General features: G+C 39.2%; 3 protein-coding genes across 4 annotated transcripts in view; all 3 read left to right on the forward strand.

The window, feature by feature from the left end:
* Positions 1-745: 745 nt before the first annotated feature.
* ralbp1 (ralA binding protein 1) lies at positions 746-10,878 on the forward strand. Of its 2 annotated transcripts, none has more exons than XM_039815836.1 (10): positions 746-872; positions 2,573-2,875; positions 4,277-4,708; positions 4,840-5,189; positions 5,753-5,914; positions 7,126-7,257; positions 8,168-8,278; positions 8,358-8,479; positions 8,562-8,697; positions 8,972-10,878. In XM_039815836.1, exons 2-10 carry the CDS (start codon positions 2,626-2,628, stop codon positions 9,269-9,271), a joined length of 1,995 nt encoding a protein of 664 aa, XP_039671770.1. In that variant the 5' UTR covers positions 746-872; positions 2,573-2,625; the 3' UTR covers positions 9,272-10,878. The 2 variants fall into 2 exon arrangements, with proteins under 2 accessions (XP_039671770.1, XP_039671771.1); XM_039815837.1 differs by having other exon boundaries at positions 8,577-8,697.
* Positions 10,879-11,879: 1,001 nt separating this feature from the next.
* On the forward strand, positions 11,880-20,209 carry rab31 (RAB31, member RAS oncogene family). The gene is made up of 7 exons (XM_039815516.1): positions 11,880-12,074; positions 13,133-13,212; positions 14,068-14,149; positions 15,688-15,759; positions 16,211-16,317; positions 17,336-17,445; positions 18,079-20,209. The coding sequence occupies exons 1-7, from the start codon at positions 12,039-12,041 to the stop codon at positions 18,174-18,176; spliced, it is 585 nt and encodes a 194-aa protein (XP_039671450.1). The 5' UTR covers positions 11,880-12,038; the 3' UTR covers positions 18,177-20,209.
* Positions 20,210-22,232: 2,023 nt separating this feature from the next.
* vapal (VAMP (vesicle-associated membrane protein)-associated protein A, like) overlaps positions 22,233-22,583 on the forward strand; it is a 28,206-nt gene continuing 27,855 nt past the window's right edge. The window contains exon 1 of the mRNA XM_039815517.1: positions 22,233-22,424. Within this exon, the coding sequence (XP_039671451.1) occupies positions 22,367-22,424 (58 nt within the window). The 5' untranslated portion in view covers positions 22,233-22,366. The remainder of the gene's footprint in view (positions 22,425-22,583) is intronic.

Below are 22,583 nucleotides of genomic sequence, written 5' to 3' on the forward strand. Positions count from 1 at the left end.
TGTAAAAAAGTGCATGCATGAGTGAAATAGTAAATGTTTGTCCTCACAAGTTGCCTGTCTCGTGCTCTAATCTTAGCCTAGTGTTGCCCAAGTCCGGAAACGCATCATTTCCTGGGGAAACAAAGTTGTTATTATACCATTCTGGTCCACAGGTGTTCCAGTGGGCACTGACTGTCTCGTGCAAGTGGAGGGGAAAGGGAACGATTACCAATGCCAATCTCTCACCACCACACACAAATGCTCTTTGTAATGCCAGTGCATTTTCAAAAGGCAGCAGGGTGCCCTATCACTGGTTCTGTTCCCAACTGGCATGCAACAGCAGTTTGCACAGACTAATGTACCGGACACACAATGAGACCTTGTTTGTCTTTTTTTGTTTTTTTTATGATATTGAATCATGACCTCATTTCGCCATTGCAGCTGTGGATTTGGAGCAGATGGTGCCAACAGAGATCAGAGGACTAATGTGTTTCATGTGTCACAATGACCACCAGTCTTCTGAGTGCAACCACAGCCTTTGGGAAAGTACATATGATTCAGAATAGCAAGTGGTTTCACCTAATTTAGATGATGGTTGCTTTACAAAACCTTGTTTGACAGTTTCTCTTGTACACAGGCTTGTATAACAGCAAGCTTGTGGTTAAGATCAAAATGAGACCACAGCCTAAACATTCTTCATTAATTCTAGATCATTGTGGGCCAAGAAACCTACATAGACATTTGTGGTGAAAGATCCAAGCGATTGAAGCGTTCGCTTTCGAACTACATTTCCTATCAAGCACTTCGGCTGTGGCGCAAGCGCAGATGGGTTTATTTAGTGTAGAGACAACCGGAAGCTCCACTCTGAAATTGACCGAACGGGATAGTTCTTGGTAAAGTTTCTTGTCCTTGTTTTTTTGCGTGTTCAACGACAGTACAGCGGTTACAAAATAGAGTTAAGCACACGTAGCTAACTATATGTCTCATGTTGGTTTTGTCTGGACGAAACGGCGGCTTTAATCGTGACGGATAAGCTAGCTAGTCAGCTAGCTTAGCGGGTTGGCAGCTAGCTGAACTAACGTTAACGTTAGCATATGGGCCCCTCCATTCAGAGGAGAGCTTTTAGTTTTTAGTGTAAATATGCTTAAATGCATCAGTGAAGCAACTAACCCAAGCAGTTTAACAGCCAGTTGATGATATATGACTGGTTGTGTTTTATAAGCTTTTCTCTAGAAACAGGACAGTGCAAGAAAAGAGGATAACCTGCCCAGGGAAGGAAGGCAGATTAAGATGTCAGACAGGCTTTATTAATAGTTTTGGTGTCCAGAGTTCAATTAAGACAGTGTTCGTGAATGTCTAGCTGTTATTGCGTCATGTATCACATTTGTCTTCTTGGCACTGCAACGTATTGCACCTCACTAACCACTTGACTTACATTTAAGTTGTTTCTAGTATCAATATGTAACAGGAGATCTTCAACTTACTGTAAGTTTAAGATACATCTTACGGTGATTAGTAGAGTAAATTGAAGCGTATCTTTTTTTTTTTTTAAACACACAAAACCCCTGCCGTGATTACGTAAATTAATCTAAGTTACTTCCTAGAACATGTACAAACGGCTGAGGAGTTCCCTTTTGTGCTTGATTTAACATAAACAAGGCAGACTGACATACTGTTGTTTCAAATTATTGTCTAAATATTCTTATCTACAGTCACCAGGGCTGTGTTTTTGATAAATCAATCTTTCTTTAGATGATGAAGTGGACTGTAGTTTTGGTTTTGCTGACTGGGTTTGTCAGACTTGGCATATTAGAAGTAGGACATGCAAGATGTGATCGTTCATATAGCAGAGCCCCATCTGGTGGCTGGACGTAACTGTTGCAGTTGTTCTGTATATACAGTCGTTAAAATATTCAGGAAACAAAGAAAGAACAAGAAGCGGAAAGGGCTACAGATAGTTTTGTTGTGCTTTTTAGTTTAACACAAAATTTGAGTTTGGTTTACAAATAAATAGATCCGTTACAGATTACAGTTACAGAACTTATTTTGCATTCATTATCACAGCTTGCCTAAATAAATAATTAATTATGATTAATTTTAAAAAGCATACAAATTACCTTTTCTTAGGCCATTTAGATTTCCATTTGGTGGTGCAAGTACTGCTGAGACGATTTTGTTTAGAATTTCTTGTTATTGTTGTTGATGTACATTTGTGTTGCTTTTGTATAGTTGTAAGCTACTTCTGGAATGGAATGAGACACTCAGGTTTAAAATCCGTTAGTAATTCATTACATCTATATTGTCAAAAGTACTGTTAAGCAGTTTTTTCAAGTTTAATTCATTATATTATTTTTAGTTCCAATATGATCTGTATTACTACACAAAAATAAATATACAACAAATAAAATTAAAATCCTTGAGAAACTAGCAGACCCGACCATTGCCCATCACATATATAAGGGACTAACACGTTGATAACAGGCAGGAGGAATTATTAAATAAATTATGTGCAAACTGGACCACACTCGAGATTATCTGGAAGTCGAATGCAGGGTTATATCGTGTTAGAATCTTGTATTTCTGCCCACTGCAGGTGTGATGGAGAGGTGATGTGCCAGTCAGAGGAGTGACAAGGCCAGAGCAGCCATGACTGAGTGCTTCCTGCCCCCCAGCAGCAGCCCTGCAGAGCAGCGCAGGGCTGAGCACCCAGGGGGCGTGGCCCGCACCCCCAGCTCTGAGGAGATCAGTCCCACCAAGTTTCCCGGCTTGTACCGCACCGGCGAACCGTCGCCGCCTCATGATGGCCATCACCACGAGGCACCTGACGCCTACGTCTCAGACGATGACAAAGAGCACAGCAAGAAGAAGAACAAGTTCAAGAAGAAGGAGAAAAGGAGTAAGAAACGATCCTGTAGTTTGAGGTTGAATGTTCATTATTGACCTTGGAAATAGCAGTTTGTAAAAAAAGGTCACATACTGGACATTTAGCGGATCTTTCAGCCATTTTCCAAACTTTGTCAAAGCAACGAGAAATGGCTGAAAGCTCTAGAAGATTTTCAGTAACTGACTTTTTGTCCTATAAATCTTTGTCAGACTAATCCTTATGTTTGTCTGCTGACTTATAAACAGGGTTCAAAATTAACTTTTTGTCCACCAGCTAAATGGCTAGTGAATGTTCAAATAGATTACTATTGTTTTTTTTGGCGGGTTAGTGAAGCACATCTACCAGCCACTTGCATATTTTACCAGCATTTGGCTGATGGATGGTGCTAATTGTAAACTCTGCTCATGAATAAATGTTTTTGAGTATAACAAAACAATGTTCATGGGTATAATAATATGTTATGCTGACTGTAAATGTTGGTTAATGGCATGTTGAAAATCGCAATTTACTGGGGATAGTGTAATATCTCATAATTATGAAAAAGCATTTTGGCAACCTTGCATGCAAGCTGTACACTTGGTGAGTATATAGTTGACAAATTAGTACTGATTGAGTAATGGGCAGTATTTTTAGTTTTTGATCAAAAGCTTGAACAAAGCCCGTGCATGAACAAAATCCATTAAGTTCATTTACCGGTATGGGTCATCTACTGCAGGCCACTAATAAGCTTTAGAGCACTTGAGGACTGAATACCATTGTAATGTTGCTGGATGGTCTCCACAGTAGTAGCTGTTGAGTAAAGAGAGAGAGAGAGAGAGAGCTTCCCACTTTTCCATCATGATGGCTGTAGCGGTGAAAAATGTTCCATTGCTGAGAATGTTTTTCACTGAGTGGTTGTCAGGCTCATTGTCCACTTTGTATCAGAATATTTGCACGTCTGTATTTAGCTCCTACACCAGAGTATGGTGGGAGAGAGGAAGAGATGGACAGTTCCGAGCACACCCAGAGAGCCCATTGAAGGTGTGTCTCAGGCAGCGGCGTGATACAAAGGGGACTGTTCTACGGGAAACCCAGAGTAGAGACTATGAGAGGAAACAAAGAGGCCACTAACTGCCTTTGACACTGCTCTGTAGCTATTTGATCTGAGGAAAAATATATTTGAACTGAGCCTGTTCTAGAGAGGAGAGGCGTAAGGTGCTGTGGGAGCGATGCTAAATCTGTGGCTGACCTCTTTTCTAATTCCCCATTCTCCCCCTCCTTTGCTATCTTCTCTCTCTCACACATCTCTCTTCCTGTTTCAATTTCACTACTATCATGGTTCTGTCGTAGGAGGAGGATAAGAAAACAGGGGTGTTTCGCCCCTCAGATCTAACCCTATTTTCGTCTCTTCTTACTCTTTCTTTACTTTCGCAGCGGAAGGCTACGCCGCTTTCCAGGAGGACAGTTCAGCAGACGAAGCAGAAAGCCCGTCCAAGATGAAGCGCTCCAAGGGGATCCATGTGTTCAAGAAGCCCAGCTTCTCCAAGAAGAAGGAGAAGGACTTCAAGGTAAAGGAGAAGGGCCCCAAAGAGGACAAAGCTAAGGACAAGAAATCTAAGGACCTGACGGCTGCAGATGTGGTTAAACAATGGAAGGAGAAGAAGAAGAAGAAGAAACCGACAACAGAGGCCGAGCCAGTCCCAGTGGAGATCCCCACCTTCAGGCCCATCTTTGGAGCACCTCTGACTGAAGCTGTCAAGAGGACGGCTCTGTATGATGGCATCCAGCTGCCAGCCGTCTTCAGAGAATGTTTGGACTACATTGAAAGTTATGGCATGAAGTGTGAAGGCATCTACCGGGTTTCAGGTAGAGTAACTTTGGGAGGCTGGTGACTTTTCCATCATCTTGTGAAAAAAGGCAAATTGCAAAAAAAAGATATAACTATCTCAGTATTTGTATGTCTGATTGATACTCACATCAATTTCTCTCCTTCTCAGGTATGAAGTCCAAAGTGGATGAATTGAAGGCAGCATATGACCGTGAGGAGTGCCCCTGCCTGGAGGAGTATGACCCCCACACGGTTGCCAGCCTACTGAAGCAGTACCTACGCGAGCTGCCAGATATCCTGTTGGGCCGAGATCTGGCCCAGCGCTTTGAGGACGCCTGCGGTCGGCAGGTGGAGGCGGAGAAGATGGCGGAGTTCCAGAGGCTGCTGACCGAGGTGACGCCGGAGAGCCGACTTCTTCTCTCCTGGCTTATCACGCACATGGACCACGTCATCGCCAGGGAGGCGGACACCAAGATGAATATTCAGAATATCTCCATCGTCCTTAACCCAACCATACAGGTCAGAGAGGAAGAATAGATCAAGCTGAGTAAATGGAGATCAATAGGAAATGGGTAAAAATATGTTAAAATGTTGCAGAGAGCAGTGAGTCAACAGCAACAGGCTAACTAAACATCAAATGGAAAAATAGGCCTTAGGGCTCAGGCTCAAGTGTACCTCCAAGATAAGAAACCTCCCCTCAGCAACAAACCAACAGAGTTTTTATTGGATCAAACATTCAGTTCATCTCTAAACCCCTGGCCTAGTTTAGTGAATCTGATTTATTCCCATAGGGGACATCTCGGTGGCTGCTCCACTTATTCTGAACAAACAGCAGCAGGACTCCCATCACCTTCTCTCAACTAATGAGTGGAGTCCAGGGTCATTTTAATCATGCTAAGTAAATATGCAGGAATTTGTGTTTTGGAGATGGAGGCACCGTGATAATTGGGTTTCATATTACAGTCTAACACACATAATACAAACCTTATCTGACATGCACTGCATGCACTAGATGCAGTTTGTGCAAAGCTCTGATACTGTGTGCTTTGTGTTCCCTGATTTGTTTACCCTGTTATCTTCAGATTGGGAATCGTGTTCTTTACATGTTCTTCACACACGTGAGGGAGCTGTTTGGAGACGTAGTCCTGAAGCCGGTGGTGCGGCCACTCCGCTGGTCCAACATGGCAACCATGCCGGCGCTGCCTGAGACCCAGGAGAACATCAAAGAGGAGATCCGACGACAGGTGGGTTCAGTCCTGCTGTTATTTTTAGCCAATTAATTAATTAAAAAGTTAAAAGAATAGTTTGAAGTTTTGGAGGGGAAATATGCTTATTCCGTTTGTTCAATATGAAACTGGAGTCAAAGACAAGACAGGAGACAGTACTTCACATAACCCTCTGTAAAACCGAAACATCAAACCAGATATGGTAGGTGCTGGTAGGTGGGTTTTCTTTACCCTTGGACAGAGTCAGACTAGCCCTTTCCCCACTTCCACTGTTTATACTAAGTTAAGCCAATTGTCTCCAAGCTCCAGCTGATATGGAACGGTCAGATGTGAGAGGGTATTCCAGTTATTCCTTTTAAATAACAAACTTTTGGTAACTGTTTAGTAGAGGTGTGACGATTAAAACGTGAAAAGTCGTCTCGCGATATAAGTACACAAGTGCAGAGCAGCAGCCAGCATGACAGAGTCTGGCATGGTTGGTCTTATAATACATCATCAGTCTGGCTTTGACCTCGAACTTGGCATAGAAGATCCCCCGCCGGTTCTCCAAAGTTGACTCCTGAGTTAAACTGTGCAGAGCGATAGCGGAGTTGCAATTGGAAAATAGCTGCCTGTAAAACCCAGTGTTAGAACAGTAGAGGTCTCTCTCTCTCTCTCTCTCTCTCTCTCTCTCTCTCTCTCTCTCGCTCTCGCTCTCTGTCAAAGTGCATGTCTCCACAAAATCATCTGTTGCGTGTTTGATGGTTATTTATTTGTGCTTTAGAACATAATCATTGAAACAGTCATAAAATAAGCTTTATTTCTCTCTATACCGTACAATGACAAATTTAAGTACAAAACAACTGGTCTCAACTACTGCCAGAAAAAGCTTGGTTACGTTGTAACGTTGTTCTCTGAGTGAAGAGACTATCGCTCCACTGTACATATAGTCTCGATACGATATAGAATGTGGACATGCTCATATTCCTGAGAAAGGAACATGACCATATCTTAGGCTGAGCAGTGTATCACGTTTAAAGAAAAAAATAGTTTGCACTATGATTACTGAGAGAGTATTAGTACTACTTTTGATTATGGTTTGCACTTGCACTAATGATCATCATTCGAGAATCAGTTTAGTTTGCCACAGATTGCTGTAATTATTTAATTGAAACTTTGTTTGATGATTACTCATTTTAGGTAGTTCTGGAGTGTCAACTGAATTATGACATAATAAAAATGTGTTTTAGGAGTTCCTGCTGAACTGCCTGCACAGGGACCTGCAGGCAGGGGTGAAGGACTTATCTAAAGAAGAGCGGCTCTGGGAGGTTCAGAGAATCCTGACTGCGCTAAAACGCAAACTGAGGGAGGCCAAACGACAGGTAAGTTGTGTCTAGATACTATATGTGTGCATGTGCATATTTTAATATATTTAAAGGACAATTCCGACGCAAAATGAACCTAGGGGTTGATAACACGTGTACCGAGTCGACCGTTCTCTGGGATATGTTTTCATGCTAGTCGAATGTGTCTCTAGCTTGAAACAAGCTAGCCCGAGCAGCTGATTAGCTTATAATGCTAGCCTTCGGGGCAGAGGGTAAATCGCTATTTCTACACCACTAACAAGGCTCAAAATAGCACCACACTTCAACGGTAGCATAATGAGGGTCCCTACATGTAAACCGAAGCATTGAGAACTTTGTAAGTGTACTGACAGTTTATTAAAAAGATAGATTATAAAGACAGTAACATTCATGTATACATGCAGGCGCCATCTTGGAAAACAGTCATGACCAGTCGAACGATGAACGCCGTGCAACCAGTAACCAGTAACATAGCTCAAGCATGGCTTCCAAGATGGCGCCCGCATGTATACATGAACGCTACCACTAGTGTGGTGCTATTTTGAGCCTTGTTAGTGGTGTAGAAATGGCGATTTACCCTCTGCCCTGAAGGCTAACGTTTAGAAGCTAATCAGCTGTTTGCGCTAGCTTGTTTCCACGCTAGAGACACATTTGATTAACAAAAAAACATATCCCAGAGAAGGGTCGACTCGGTACACACGTTATTAACCCCTAGGTTCATTTGCGCGGGAATTGTCCTTTTTAATGATATCTCCAGCCTCTAAAATGACCATAGGCATAAATCAACACCTCTCTGTTATAGTCTGAACAAACATTTTAATATATCGAGGAGCTATATGATATACTATTAGAAAAGTTCACTAAGAAAACCAGAAAAGCTTGTCCATTGTGTTTTTATTTATTTATCTTTCCACCTTTGGCCTTTTAGGAGTGTGAGAGTAAGATAGCCCAGGAGATAGCAAGCCTCTCAAAGGAGGATGTTTCAAAAGAGGAAATGACTGAGAATGAAGAGGAAGTCATTAACCTCCTCTTAGCACAGGTGAGTCCTTCAAACACACATTGTTACTAAGCTCCATGTATGCCAACCTGTGATGGAATAATTTCCTCTCAATTATCAGGAAAATGAGATCCTAACAGAGCAGGAGGAGCTGATCTCTCTTGAGCAGGTGCTTCGTAGACAGATTGCTACTGAGAAGGAAGAAATCGAGAGACTGCGAGCAGAGATTGCAGACATACAGAGGTAACCATTTTAAGCGCTAAATATGTTGTATTATGATGTACAACTGTCATTAAACGTACTAAAGGTCTCAACTGTAACCCAGCGTTGTATTCCTCAGCCGGCAGCAGGGGCGCAGTGAGACAGAGGAATATTCGTCAGACAGTGAAAGTGAGAGTGAAGATGAGGAAGAGCTGCAGATGATTCTGGAAGACCTGCAGAAGCAAAATGAGGAACTGGAGGTGAAAAAAACATTCAGCACATACTGGCTGTTTAGTATCATCATAGTCTGTTATTTACCTAAAAGACTGAGTAAAGTGCATTGAGTTCTGACAGAGTAAAGTCTGAAAGTACACTATAAGGCTGTTTGTGTTTATAAAATTGCAATACTTAGACTGAATCGGTTTTGTTTAAATACGGACGTGAGCAATATAAAATAAATATTTTCACTGTAAATATTGCCAGAAATTAAGTAGTTGGTTTGTCAAGCACTGTCTCTGTTTTATTGCCCTGAAGAACAAAAATACCCACCTGAACCAGGCCATCCACGAGGAGCAGGAAGCCATCTTGGAGCTCCGCGTTCAGCTTCGCCTCCTGCACAGCCACAAACTGCAGCAGGAACTGACCGTCCAGCCGCCGGTGGAGCAGGCCCCGCCCACGCAGCCCAGCCCGGAGCCCCGCACCGAGGAGCAGACCAAATGTTTGGTTGCCGCGGTGGCTGCCGGTGCAGACGCCGCTGCCTCTGTCAATGGCAAGGCAGCTAAGGATCCTTCAAAGCCCTCACCGAACAAAGACAGGAGGGACACCAACATGTGAAATATCATCTCAGTGATGCGTTTGGTGGCTCGGTGCTGCCGTACGTCTCTACCGCTGGTCAGTTGTCCTGTAGCGTCACTTGTCATCCACTGGAGATTTCACTTTGCTGGATCCATGAGTTCGTTAGTAATTGTGTCCACCAAGTGGCAGCCATGGAAAAATCTGTTGTACTGTCTTTGGCGTCCTGACCCTTTTTTAGCAGGAATCAAAAACCTTGTTTCTCATTTTTCAATGCAAAACACAAAAAACTAGAAAAGCTGATGTAGTGGACAACTGGCTACTACTGTGAGAGACTAGGTGGACCATATTATCAAATCCACAGTGCCAAGCCTGTATGAAGGTAGAAGGGGGGGGGCGGGATTAAGGCATTCATAAAGCATGTAGGGGGAAGGAAGAGAGTTTAAAAAAAAAAAAAAAAAAAAGTAAATGTCAGGCACCTTGCCAGTTTGTGACATAAAGCTTATTTTTTTGCTGGTAAGGGCTCAAGTGATGAACGTAGACCAGATATATCCCTCATCTTAGGAAAGAGACCACTGTGCCATAACCGAAGATCCCAGACTGGACACATTTCCCCAGAGAACCACTAATACAAAAGCTCTTTGAATAATGAAGAATTTATGATTGGTCTATCTATATATTATATATTTAAGTAGTATTCTGAAGAATACGGACGACTATTCAAGAAATACATTGATTGAAGTAACGGCTTTTTAGTAATATATAAATTTATGTATAAATATAAATGTAGAGGCTTTCTTTTCTTTGAACAGCAGCTGCACGTAAACACAGTGGCGTTGTGCCTCGCAACTGACCAGTGGATGAAAACCTGAACGGCAAACAAATACGCAACAAAAGTATATTCATCACTGGATAATATAGATAGACAAACAGCTGGAGGCCACATTGTTACAGTCACACTTTGCTCTGTAGTGCAATCATCTTCTCTCTGCTTCTCTTGCACGAACAAGTAAACGTGGAAAATTACATTTCTGCAGTTTTATGATGGAACAACAAATCTGTAGCGATGATTATTGTCGCCAAAATGTGTGCCGAGACACGCAGGAGGCTTATTTAGTTTTGTTGTGTATTTGATCGTGTTTTTTAACTCTTGATGTGTGGAGTTATATTTCATGGCATCAGTTGAAAGTAAGTAAAAAAAAAAAAAAAAAAAACTTAAAGATTACAAGTCAATCATTTAATTTCATCACTGATCCATGACTATTGCAAAGTACTGTCATCGCTCAGTGATATTTAAAGCAAAGGCATGGCCTGACTTACTTACCATTTGTGTATATCAATGTAAAATTGCAAACATACTGTATTTTCAGCTCCTATGTTTTGTCACGTTATTTTTTTTAAATATTAATAATGACCTGTATGGAGTATGCTAGTGTAACTGCCCCAGCTTTGGTCACGGGCAAATCAAAGCAATCTCATCTGGACTCATGATTCAACATGTTATTAATCCTGTGACTGAAACAGATAAGTGCTAGATTGGGCTCAGAAGCTTCTCATGAGGTTATTTTCATATTGTTCCAAGCTTTTGTAGCTTATTGTTGCAGACAGAATAATGCTGTGAAGAATAAAGTGTTGATCTGAGTAACTTATCTGCCTCTCTGTGTCTTTCTCTGACACACAGCCTAATGTTTACCTTTTTACTCAACTACTGTAGTCCACTGGAAGTGAAGTCCAGATTTAGTGCTTCCTATTTTCCATTACACATTCTCCGAATACTTTTCCCTCTCCAAGACTAATGAGGTTCTAAATAAAACCTTTGCACCCATTTTGTAGAAGTGAAGCGTGTAAATGTTGCGTTTGGACTCAGAATCAAAGATTTAGTATTTAAAGGATCGTGAAACCACCCGACTTTTTGTCATTGCTGGTTTCCGATTTGGAAAGTTAACAGCGTCAAGAAGAAAAGAACAGCCAGAAAAAAGACCGGATACAAGCAAAATTGGTTTCAAAATGAAAGCATACCTTTAGTTTCGGAATGTCTAGAACTTCGTTTTGAGTTTGTTTGTTGTATTTTGTCTCTCTATTTTTAAATAACTATAGCTGAGTGGAAATTAACGTATTTATGGGTGAGTCACTTTAAATCTAGTTTCAAAGCTTCCTTACTTAAACAGACAATGTCTGTCCACGAATTGATACTTATTTATAGTCCTTATCCACTCATTTTATTTTTCCTATTGTTACTTCACTTAGATGTTTAACCTGCACTGTGCAGAGTTGGACACTACACGGCAGTTTTCACATTCAGGGGAAAATGTACCCTATGATTTTAAGGCACAAACAGTATGTACAAGCATATTTTGTGAATAACTATCCAATATGCAACTTACAGTGTGATATAAAGAGAGGGAGGAGTAGATGCAATTTTAACAAGTTTTTGTGGAAAAGCCATATCACACACACACACACACACACACACACACACACACACACACACACACACACATTATTATTATTATAAGCAGACTTGTTTTAGAAGTCTTAAAACATCTGGAGTATATCCATGGATGTATTATGAGAACGAGTACATCAGGCTATGTGGGTTTTATTTTGAAAATCGTCACCAGAAGTTTTATTTATCATTTATACCGCTTGGTCCAGTTTAGTTGTTAGATGGTCAGTCTGTCTGTCTCAGGGGCTGGGTTTCTCTTTTACTCGAGAAGAGGGGGGTGAAATCAGAGTTTCAAGCATGACGAGACAAAGACACTGACTTAACATTGGCAAATCATGTTTTAAAAAACTTTCACAACTCACCATGGCTATAAGGGAGCTCAAAGTTTGCCTTTTAGGGGTAAGTGGCACTGGCAGATGTTTTTTTTTTTAACGTTATCCACCAAAATTTGTTCTTGTCTGCTAGCTAGCCGACATTAGTTTGACGTTAACAACATACTAACAGACGTGCTACACTAACTGACACGATTGCTCTGTAAACAGTCGGTTATTTTGTAAACTGTTGACTTTATCTTGTTCGTCAGAAAACTTCAGAAATGTTGATAGCTAACGTTAGTTGACTGAAAACCAATAGCTGGTCGCACAGTGGGCGCAGCAGTTATTTTACATTTCTCATCGTGTAACGTTAACTAGCTACGTCTGTTTTTAACATTTCAAAATCGAATAGGCATATTTGTTGTTTTCTACGTAATTTTGTCTTAAATCGTTTTAACGGCTCTGACAGTTTATCACCTATTACGTCATCATCATACCAACCGCAACATGCAAGCCGTTAGTTGGATTTCCTGCTGCGTTAGCAAAATACACAGCAGTCCCTCTTTATGGACGGGGACAGGGATGTCCAGTCTGAACTGCAAAGTGTTAGCTAGCTACTTTATCAATAAAGTAAAGGGGAACTGCGAACTTGTAAGAGCTAAACGTTTAACAGGCCTGTGCCACAGGAACTGAGTTGCACAGCAAGCATTTTTAATGCCAGCCTAAGGTAACCACAGAATGTACTTAGCTACCAATATCCCCTCTGCTTATAGCAGATTGTATTCATACTTTAGTTATGTAAAGCTAGAATACGAGCTGTCATTATGCCTGCATCACCATAAAGGAATGATGAAGCATAAATGACATGCAGCCAAAAAAGGCCCTTAAAATCTTGAGTTTTCATGTTAATTTACTTAACTGTTAACGTTAGGTGATTGGGAGATGTTGTCTATGACAAATAAGTAATGTTGACTTTTAATTCAGAGCTAGTTGTGTAATTCGTGCACTAACCGGAAGCTGTCTGAAGGGGTGGGCATGTGACCAGACAGTTCCCTAATCAATAGGGTTTAATAGTGACCAGCGACTCTATGTACGTGTGTTAGGAGGACTGCTGTAACTGATGTTGTTTGCCTCTGTTTTCAGGACACTGGAGTTGGGAAATCCAGCATCGTTTGCCGATTCGTTCAGGATCATTTTGACCACAACATAAGTCCCACAATAGGGTAAGATTGTAGCAGTACAAATCACAAAAGATAGTGTTAGGACGGTAAGAAACAAACCAATAAGAGAGAGACATCTTTGCTCCACAATTTTTGTTGTTCCAAATGAAGTCAAGGTTTGATATCAAATAAAGTCCAAATCCTGAATTGGGAACAATCAGTTTGACCATGTGAGGTGTTTTTTCACAATGATTAGAGATTTCAAGTCATATCTTCTATAATAATAGTTAAGTCAGTTGGCAAATTGATATAACTGTTATAAATGGTTTGATTTACAGAGGGGGAAATATTAAGTCGGACATAAGAAAAAAGGGATTCCCCAGTTTTACAAAAGAAAAAATAGAATATGCCTCCCTAAAAAAAAATATTGGTTTATACATATTTTTTGAAATGCAGTTCAGGTCACTATTAGCAGACTTGGTACAAATTACAAATACAAATGAATATAGTGTACACAAGATAAATGCCAAGCTTAATAACTCTAAGAAAATAAACTTCCTTTTGATAAAACGTGAGACTGGTGACATCCGACATCATGCATAAGGCAACATTAGATAAGATAAGCTGAGATGGTTTAAAAAAAAAAGAAGTCATGTTTGCTTTGACAAGATGACAAAAAAAAAAAATGAAGCCATATTTAAACAAATGTTTGAGCCCACCGTCATCAATGATTTATGTGCTGGCCCTTTGTTGTTTGATGGTTGTTTTGTACGCCTCTGGATGGACATGGATTTAGTGTCGACCATCTTTTTTCTCAATATTATTTGTTTCCTGCTGACTTGTACCCGATTTGCTTCCTGTGCTTTTTAAAGAACATGCTTAGACGCATTGTTGTAAAATGCTCTTTATCACCCCCAGAGCATCGTTCCTAACCAAAACAGTGCCATCTGGAAATGAACTACACAAATTTCTGATCTGGGATACAGCCGGACAGGAAAGGGTGAGTGCATCCACAACAGAAATCCCTCATTTACTTATTATTAGCTTTAAGTTAACGCACATAACATGACTTTTAGAAAGTACATTTTCCGTTACATTTTGCATCAGGAAGCTAGCAATGACACAATCATTTCACTGTTAGTGTTCCTCGTGACATAGAGTTATTATTAGGTGTGAAATAGGATTATTCATATAAGGTTCAAAGGTCACGAGACTGTGGTATCATCACAATGATTCATTGAGGGAGGATGCTTACAGCATGGAAAAACTAGTTCAAGTATTTCCTGCTTTTATGTGAAATTAATGAGATCTTAAAACCTCTGTTACCAGGGTTTAAAGATATCTTTATCTGTGGGACTAATATTGAACTTATCATATGTGACTAGCTGTGTGATGGGGGGTATTTCAAAAATTCATGTCACTACACTAGGGATCGACCAATATTGTTTTTTCAAGGCTGAGACAATAGTCAGATAGCGTCGTGGGCGGGACATTAAGTCAGACTCAGTGATGAGTGAAACTGAAGCAGAGGGACAGACACAGAGCTGTAGCAGAGCCAAAGTAGCACACTTTTTAATTCATTAACTTTATCGGTTATCAGGCAAATAAAACGCCGATACAGATAATCTGCAATCTGCCAAGAAACGGCCCGATAATCGTCCAGGGCCAATAATCGGTCTATCCCTACACTACACTTTATTAACTACAGTGTTGTTATTATGACCACTGGCAGCATGCTCTGTGAAGTTTTTGACCACTAGTGGTGCGTTAGAACAAGGTTTTGATGAGTGGGCCCATTATTGTTTGTATTGCATGTATTGTCACAGGCACAAGGGTGATGTGATACACATTTGTGCTGACTGCAGTCAGTGGTAATGAATATCAACAGCTGGTGGATGTGCTGTAAAGGTAGCTTGTAAAAGAGAAGAGAAGAAGACTGCCAGGCGCTGTAAACAATGCACGTTTTGAAACATTAAAATAAAGATAGATAGTGTATGTTTCTCGGGGAAGGAAACGCATTCAACATGTTAATTAAGGCCTTAAGAATACCCATATTGGGGGCGACCTCTAGTTCACCCACTAGAGTGGCCCTTTGCTGCATGTCTTCCCCCCCCTCTCCCCAGCTATCCTGTCAATTAAAGGCAGTGAAAGGCCAAAATAATCTTAAAAAAAAGGAGACCCATATTGGATTTAGGTGTAATGTCATCAAAGTGATTCATAGTGATTTAAGAGGAACTGAAACTTGTAAGGAAGTAACTTTTCCCATCAGCCATCATCACTTCAAAATGTAAGGGCATAGTCTACTCACAGAACAGTATACCGTGTTAGTCTTTGTTTGCATTAACACAATATTGTCAATGTTATGATCCAGATTTAGGATTGTGTTCAGTTTAAATGGTCATAGACTTATATAGTTTTATATATATATAGTTTTTGAAGTCAGATTTATAAAGCACTTGGGTGACATTTCTGTATAACTGTGATTGATTTGATATAATGATTGATCATGCTAAACTATACATATGTTGTCTTTTTTAGTTTCACTCATTAGCTCCTATGTACTACAGAGGATCAGCTGCTGCTGTCATTGTCTATGACATTACTAAACTGGTAAGAATAACAGTTGACATATTTAAATCAAGTGACAGTAAATTAGCCTGCGTTGAGTGGTGACATCCTCAGACTAGTGGACAGAATCTCCATAACAAAAATGAATAAGTAATAACCCTTTTCCCTCACCTGTTGAGGGGCTCAAGCAATGTCCTTCACCCCTAAATGTACCATTAGAGCTGCTGATGTGTTGAGTCACTCCCTGGTGTATTAAATGTGTGTAACAGAAGAAGCTGCTTTCGCACTATGAGCCTAATGTAAAACTCAATTACTTTTCCATCACTCTGGGATGCCTCGCTTCCAGGACCTACAAATATCATTCTTTCCTGGTCTGTTCATGGAAACTTGTCTGAAAACTAATGCGATGAATATGTGACACAAGTTGTAGAAAACGTTGGGCATATTCTCATAAAGTCCCCAGTGTTGACTGTGTTGTGCTCTTGTTGTTCAGGACTCTTTCCAGACATTGAAGAAATGGGTGAAAGAGCTTAAAGAACACGGTCCGGAGGACATTGTTGTAGCCATAGCAGGAAACAAGAATGATTTAGGAGACATCAGGTGAGTTTTTATTTTTCTTAGACTGTCATAGCTGTAAAGACACTGCTTCTTATGGGTTTTATGGTGATTATATTCAAGTTTAAGTGACACTATAGCAACCACTAGACACTAGAAGTCTGTCCTGCATCAGCACAAACACACAAACGCACATATCTCTTTATTATAAAACATGAGCTTCTTACTTTTTGCTCTTGCTCATTTGCCCCCACAGATTTACTGTGGTCACAGTTATGACTCTTGTTTTCCTGTTAAGACTTTCAGCACAGAAAACTCTTACAGGTTTAGTGAACGAGCACAAACTATAAAGTCATCTTCTTGTTATATCTGTTATGTAACTCATGTCAAGTCCACTATGTTGAGAAAATCATATTGTGATCTTCAATTGTCTTGCAACTGTAGGTAGAATCTAACAGGGTTGCCTGTAGAAACAAGCTGAGGCTTAAGCAGCAAAATCATTTAGTCAGTCAGCTGTCACCGGATACAATTTATTTAGTTGTTTACCCTAAAGAGCTTCATTAAAAAAAGAAATGACCATACATTGTATTTTGTTTGACTACTGACAGCAGAGACACCTCCTAAACACCTCCTGGTCAAGGTGGCCCAGGAAGACACTTGCTAGTATTGTCTTTAAGTGTTTTGGTTAAGGAGTGTTTTTTCTTCACCATTTTTAAATATTGTCCCTCCTGGCCACTGTATTTTCTCTGTCTGTGAGTTCAATTTAAAAATAACAAAAGTGACTTGTTTAGACGTAGCTTTTTATGTTTGCTGTGGAAGGGGACACCATATTAAATAAAAGACAGGGACATGTTTGTTTCAGGAATCTTCATGATGCACCATTTTGGTATAGTTGCATTTCTATCATGAAAAACCTCAACTGCTCTTCCATGTGTCCTCTCCTCCAGCACTTTTCCAGAGCAAACTAGTTAGAGATTTAATGAATAAAAGATTATTTGATTTGCCATTTGCCTTTCTTAAGTTTGAACCTACTCAAAACTTACTTTAGTGTGCTCTTTTACAGGGAAGTTCCTATGAAGGAAGCTAAGGAGTTTGCTGAATCAATTGCAGCTGTTTTCATCGAGACTAGTGCCCGAAATGCTGTCAATGTTGAGGAGCTCTTTCAGAAAATCAGTAGGTTTCATGTCTTTACTGTATGTTGCGTCTGTGTTATGTGTGTCTGTATGTACTGTATTATTTAAAAAGTTAGCAGTAAAAAGAAAAATTTGTGGTTTTTTTTTAAAGGTTAGAAAAAGAAAATTTTTTTTTTTTTTTTTTTTTTTTTTCCCCATACATGATGACACGAAAATAAAACGTTAAATAATTCTTTTAAATACAAACAAAATATGACTCATTTACTGTTCATGTTACTGAGGATGTTTGGCATTTTTTGTCAATGTGTTAGTCTATTTCTGCTTTCATTTTAATTTCATTTGACAACTTTATAAGTCATGAATACAGTATGTTTCTGCCATAAAGTGTGGCGGACAAATTCCGTTATATTTGTTTTTGACAACTACAATTACATTTATTTTAATTAATAACATTTTAGCAGTACATCTTTTTATTCTGAACAACCCTTTGAAGCTGGCATGTTTTGGTTTTACAGTTTGTACTGTATTAAGAAAAGCACTAGCCCTGGCATTGGGTTTTATGGCTGCTAGTAGTAGTCAATTCACCAAGATGCACTGCCAAATACATACAACACTTACGCTTAAAATAGGTATGCCATGGTACCTTGTAAGTGACCCTGTGCTGTGTGTTTAGGTAAACAGATCCCACCCCTGGAAAATCCTGAGGTGGAGAGCAACGAGTCCTTTAAACTCACCCGGCAGCCGGCTGCGTCCGCCAGGAGATGCTGCTAGTACCACAAGTGGCTGATGGGATTACTTCCTTCAGCACCAGGGACCCCACCAGCACAGCACATGGTCCACAATGCACACAGTGTCTTACTCCTGGAAATGACAAGAAAGTGGACAGACAGAGGTCAGCTTGCATGTGTGGTCAACTGCAACATGAAACAACAGTATTGTATAGGTTATTGCACATTTATTTCAGTTAATTGTAACAGTTTCAACTCTAGAAGTAGAAAGCCTTCATTTTGTCCCCATCAGGTGGTGTTTTGCCTGAATTACATAAAGATTTATATATGTGTGGTAATACTACACAGCTCATTACAAAGAGGCAGTTTTATCGCATTTTCCACAATAACTTTAAAATTCGGCACACATTAGTAACAAGTGATCTAGCTGATGGGCTTTTTAAAGCCGGGTTTTAGCTGTTGATGCAACTACATTTTCATTTCAAGAGTTAACTGCTCAGTAGATTTTTCATTGCACTGTGGCCCTTAAATGGCACACATTAAATGAAGGTTTTTAAATTAGTTTTCTTATGGAGCCTTTGTGTACATGTATGTATCACTCTTATATAGAATTGTATTAGAAAATTCTGAATAAGGTTGTTGTGATCAAACCTTAGACAAACATTCAGTTCTGTAGCTCAAATGCTGCGGCTTTACATTCCACTTCATCATGTGTTTTCACACACATTGACTGTATAAGGGTTTAACTGTAATGCTGCAGAATGTATAGCTTAGTGGTCTAAATTTAACTTACAATATGACACCCCCTGTTGAAACACTGTGACCAATACTATACTGTAATTGTTTACATGGTAATTTGCTAAAGATGTTTTCTACATGCTGAAATGTATTGTCTGAGATTTCACTACAGGGAATGACTGTATACAACATGTATTTTTATTTTTTACCTAAGAAGAGAAAAGACCTGCATGTATTTTACTCTAAACATGTCTAAAGCTGTTAGTTCCAAAAGGGTTGTATTCTAATTACTAACCAAACTCTGAAGGAACATATAGTAATATAGCCCTAAACCAATCAATTTAGCTTGCAAAAAAAAAGTGGGAAAAAGGTAACAATGAAAATAGTGCTTTGTTCAGTGTAAACTAAAATGCTGTATATTTGCTGCTGTTTCTTTGGCAGTAGAGCCCTTGGATTTGTCACTTGAGATGTATCAGCACTTTTGTATACATTTAACATTGTTAATTTGAAGTCACTTTTTTGTAAGCGTTGAAACAGTTACAGAACTCTTAACTGCATTTTTTGAAATGTAAATGAGAGTTGGCTTGGATACAACAAGGTTTTCTTATGGAACAGTATTTCTGGTTCTACATGTCGATAGCTTTTAAGTTTATGTTTGTACTTAAGTTAGTTAGCGCACATTAAAAAGTAATTTAAAAATGTACCATTTTTACCAACATGTATGACAGGATAATGGAGTTCAATTCATAGTTTTTAATGCAATCATAGTCTAATTTTGCTCATATGTACTGTTCTCAAAGTCACACCAAACTCCTTTCACAAATCTTCAAATGAATGTGGCCTTGCTTCCACTAAAATTTAATGCAGTGATTGGTTGAAATTAAAAGTTGAAATTGAATTAGGAGTTGCTTGGTGGGCCAGATGTGCAGTATGTCAAATTTACCACCAGATTGATAAAGATTTCATTAAATACAGTAGATATATTTTCCTATGCAGTTTGGCATGATATTACCTCTAAGATATATGACATATAATTTGTTTTATTTTTTACAAGACGTTACATGTTGACATTGTGATGAGATTTCCAAGTATATTCGTCGCCACACAAGTGCCCTTTTTATGTTTTTCTAAACAAATGTATGACATGGCTTAAAAGTGCTAGAATAATGCATGAATTATTTGATCAGTACAGACTAATTGTACGCATAACGTCAACTTTGAAATTGCCAATTATCTGCAGCCATTCTTTCACTGTAAGCCGTCATGCTTCCCTGTATCCTTTTAAAATCAGATTAACTTTTGTATATTAATCAGTGTAATAAAGTATTGATTATTCTATTTTTCTGTTTTGTTTTTGTGTTACTTTTACCCGATAAGGATACATTATGTGTTTTGAAATGTCAAAGACACAATATAGCTTTATTGATTTGATGAAGTGCTGTCAATAGATACCCGAAAGATGAGTGAGGTGAGAGAAGAGGGGACTCACTAACAAAAGGTCATGACTCAGATTAGCCTCATGACGTCACGTGGTAACATGGTATGCATCTGAACTGAGCCACCTTGACACCTCAGAAACCTAAACTCCAAGTGAAAAAAACATGATTGGTTTCCCAATATAGATGAAGTTTTTACTCCAGTTACTGCAAACCACATTATGTGAGAACAATGTATCTTTTTCATTAAAATTAAAAAATGTTGCTTACTTCTTACCACTTTCCCACGTCCTATTAGCTTTAACCCCACATAGGAACCACTCAACAAATTTGTATTTCTTATTTTTGCACGCATAACGTGACCTTCTGAAAAGGTGTAAGCAGCACAAACTACATGCAGAGTGGAGGATTTCCGAGTGTTATTCAGTACACTGCAGTGGATTAACCCCTGGGCAGCTTACAGAGGAGGGGGGGGGGCGGGGTCTATACTTCTTGTCACTGCGATGGATTTAACCATAGCCACAGTTGTCAGTGGTCTAAGTGGGATAATAATAGTTTAAACGGAGCAAACACACTGTTCCAAAGCAACTTCCAATTAAATGCTTTCAACCTTGAAGGTGCAAACTCCAGACAACAAGTATTAAGCGCAAGTACATTAACTTCAAATAAGCCAAACTACGTATGAAAGTGCAGCTTCGGCAGAAGATTTCGGCCTTCCTGATGTCAATGGGGAGCTCATTCCACCATTTAGGAGCCATTTTTTAAATCAAATTCTACACCTAGATTTACAAATAATAATAATGGTATATGTGATAATGTGTTGACCGCCGGTCTCTTGCTCTTATGAGAGGGTAAACTGAACTTAAAGAACTCTCATTTTTGGTAAATATCAAAATCACATCTATATTTTATGCCTTTACAACTCAAGTTTTGTAATTAAGAGAAAAGTTTTAGTTAATCTTGACTATGAAAGTAGAGTCTGACCGATAAATTGGCAGGCTGATATAAACTTATCACAGATACAGTATATTAGTATTGGCATAAATGTCAGCCGACAAGAAATGGAGGTACAAAATTTCAAAGGAATGTTTGAGATTGAAATTTAGAAACATTGTTAGTGTACGTACTGTATTTTATCCACCAGAGAGCACTGACAAGTTTATTTTTTAACTGTAGTGTATATGTAATAATGAAATTTAAAGGATCTATAATAATAACAATAATAATAATAAACTATTGTTTACAGCACTTTTCAAAACAAAGTGCTTTAGATGGTTAAACCAGGATTAAAACATTTCAGGACTGCAATAAAATCACAAATGTTATTGACTAATGTTACTTTTTGATGTAAATACATTAACATTGGCCAACATATCATTCATCAGATTTTTTTACTTTGAAATATCGATATCAGCTGATATCAGTCAGGCTTTTTGAATTTAGTATTTCAAAAAGCAATCCTAAAAAAATGGGATACATACAATTTTAGTAATTCTGCCAGGAATGGCACTACTGCAATATAGAAAACAAAAGTATATTAAAAAGTATATATTTTGAGGTTAGATTTTATTGTATGATTGTATAAGTTCTACATAGCTAATGAATACTTTTAAGGGGATAGTTACCAAGTGTTGACAACGTGTTAAGTGTTAAAAGTAATTGAAAGTGAAAGGAGAAAACAAAATTTTTTCCACGTTTAGCCCAAGTGCTCGTGCACAAAATACCCTAATAGTATGTATTTAAAACACAAACACAGACCACGTAACGTAGGTCAAATCAAGACTCGTCTAATTTTGTAAAGCATTTTTCCTCCTAAGTATTTCAGTGTAACGTTACGCGCAGTATTACTGTACCATAATCACATCAGTTGCTGAGCCACGAGGGCGCGCAACAGGGTTGTGCACTTGCGCGTTCAAGTATTTGTACCCACATGCTCGTTCGCAGAGCCAGTCAGCATTTGACTCAGTAGTGGCAGAGGGGATCTAGGACTTCCACTTGTCAGTTAGCTATTCCCTGGCTATTCCCCGATACCGAAATCAAGTGCATCCCCTCAGCTAAGATGTCAAAGTTGGATCAGATTCTTATCCTTGACCCTCCCTCCGACCTCAAATTTAAAGGTAGGTAAATCAACATTTATTGACGTGTGAAATGTCCAGCAAAGAGTGGGGGAGAATTACCAGACTGAAACGATTTCACACTCCTTCAAGCTAATTTCGTTGCTAGCAAGCTAGCTAGCATTCACCGCCATTTTAAGTTAGCAATGGACAAGACGGCCC

This window comes from Perca fluviatilis, chromosome 11, assembly GCF_010015445.1.
Source record: "Perca fluviatilis chromosome 11, GENO_Pfluv_1.0, whole genome shotgun sequence".
Lineage (NCBI taxonomy): Eukaryota > Metazoa > Chordata > Actinopteri > Perciformes > Percidae > Perca > Perca fluviatilis.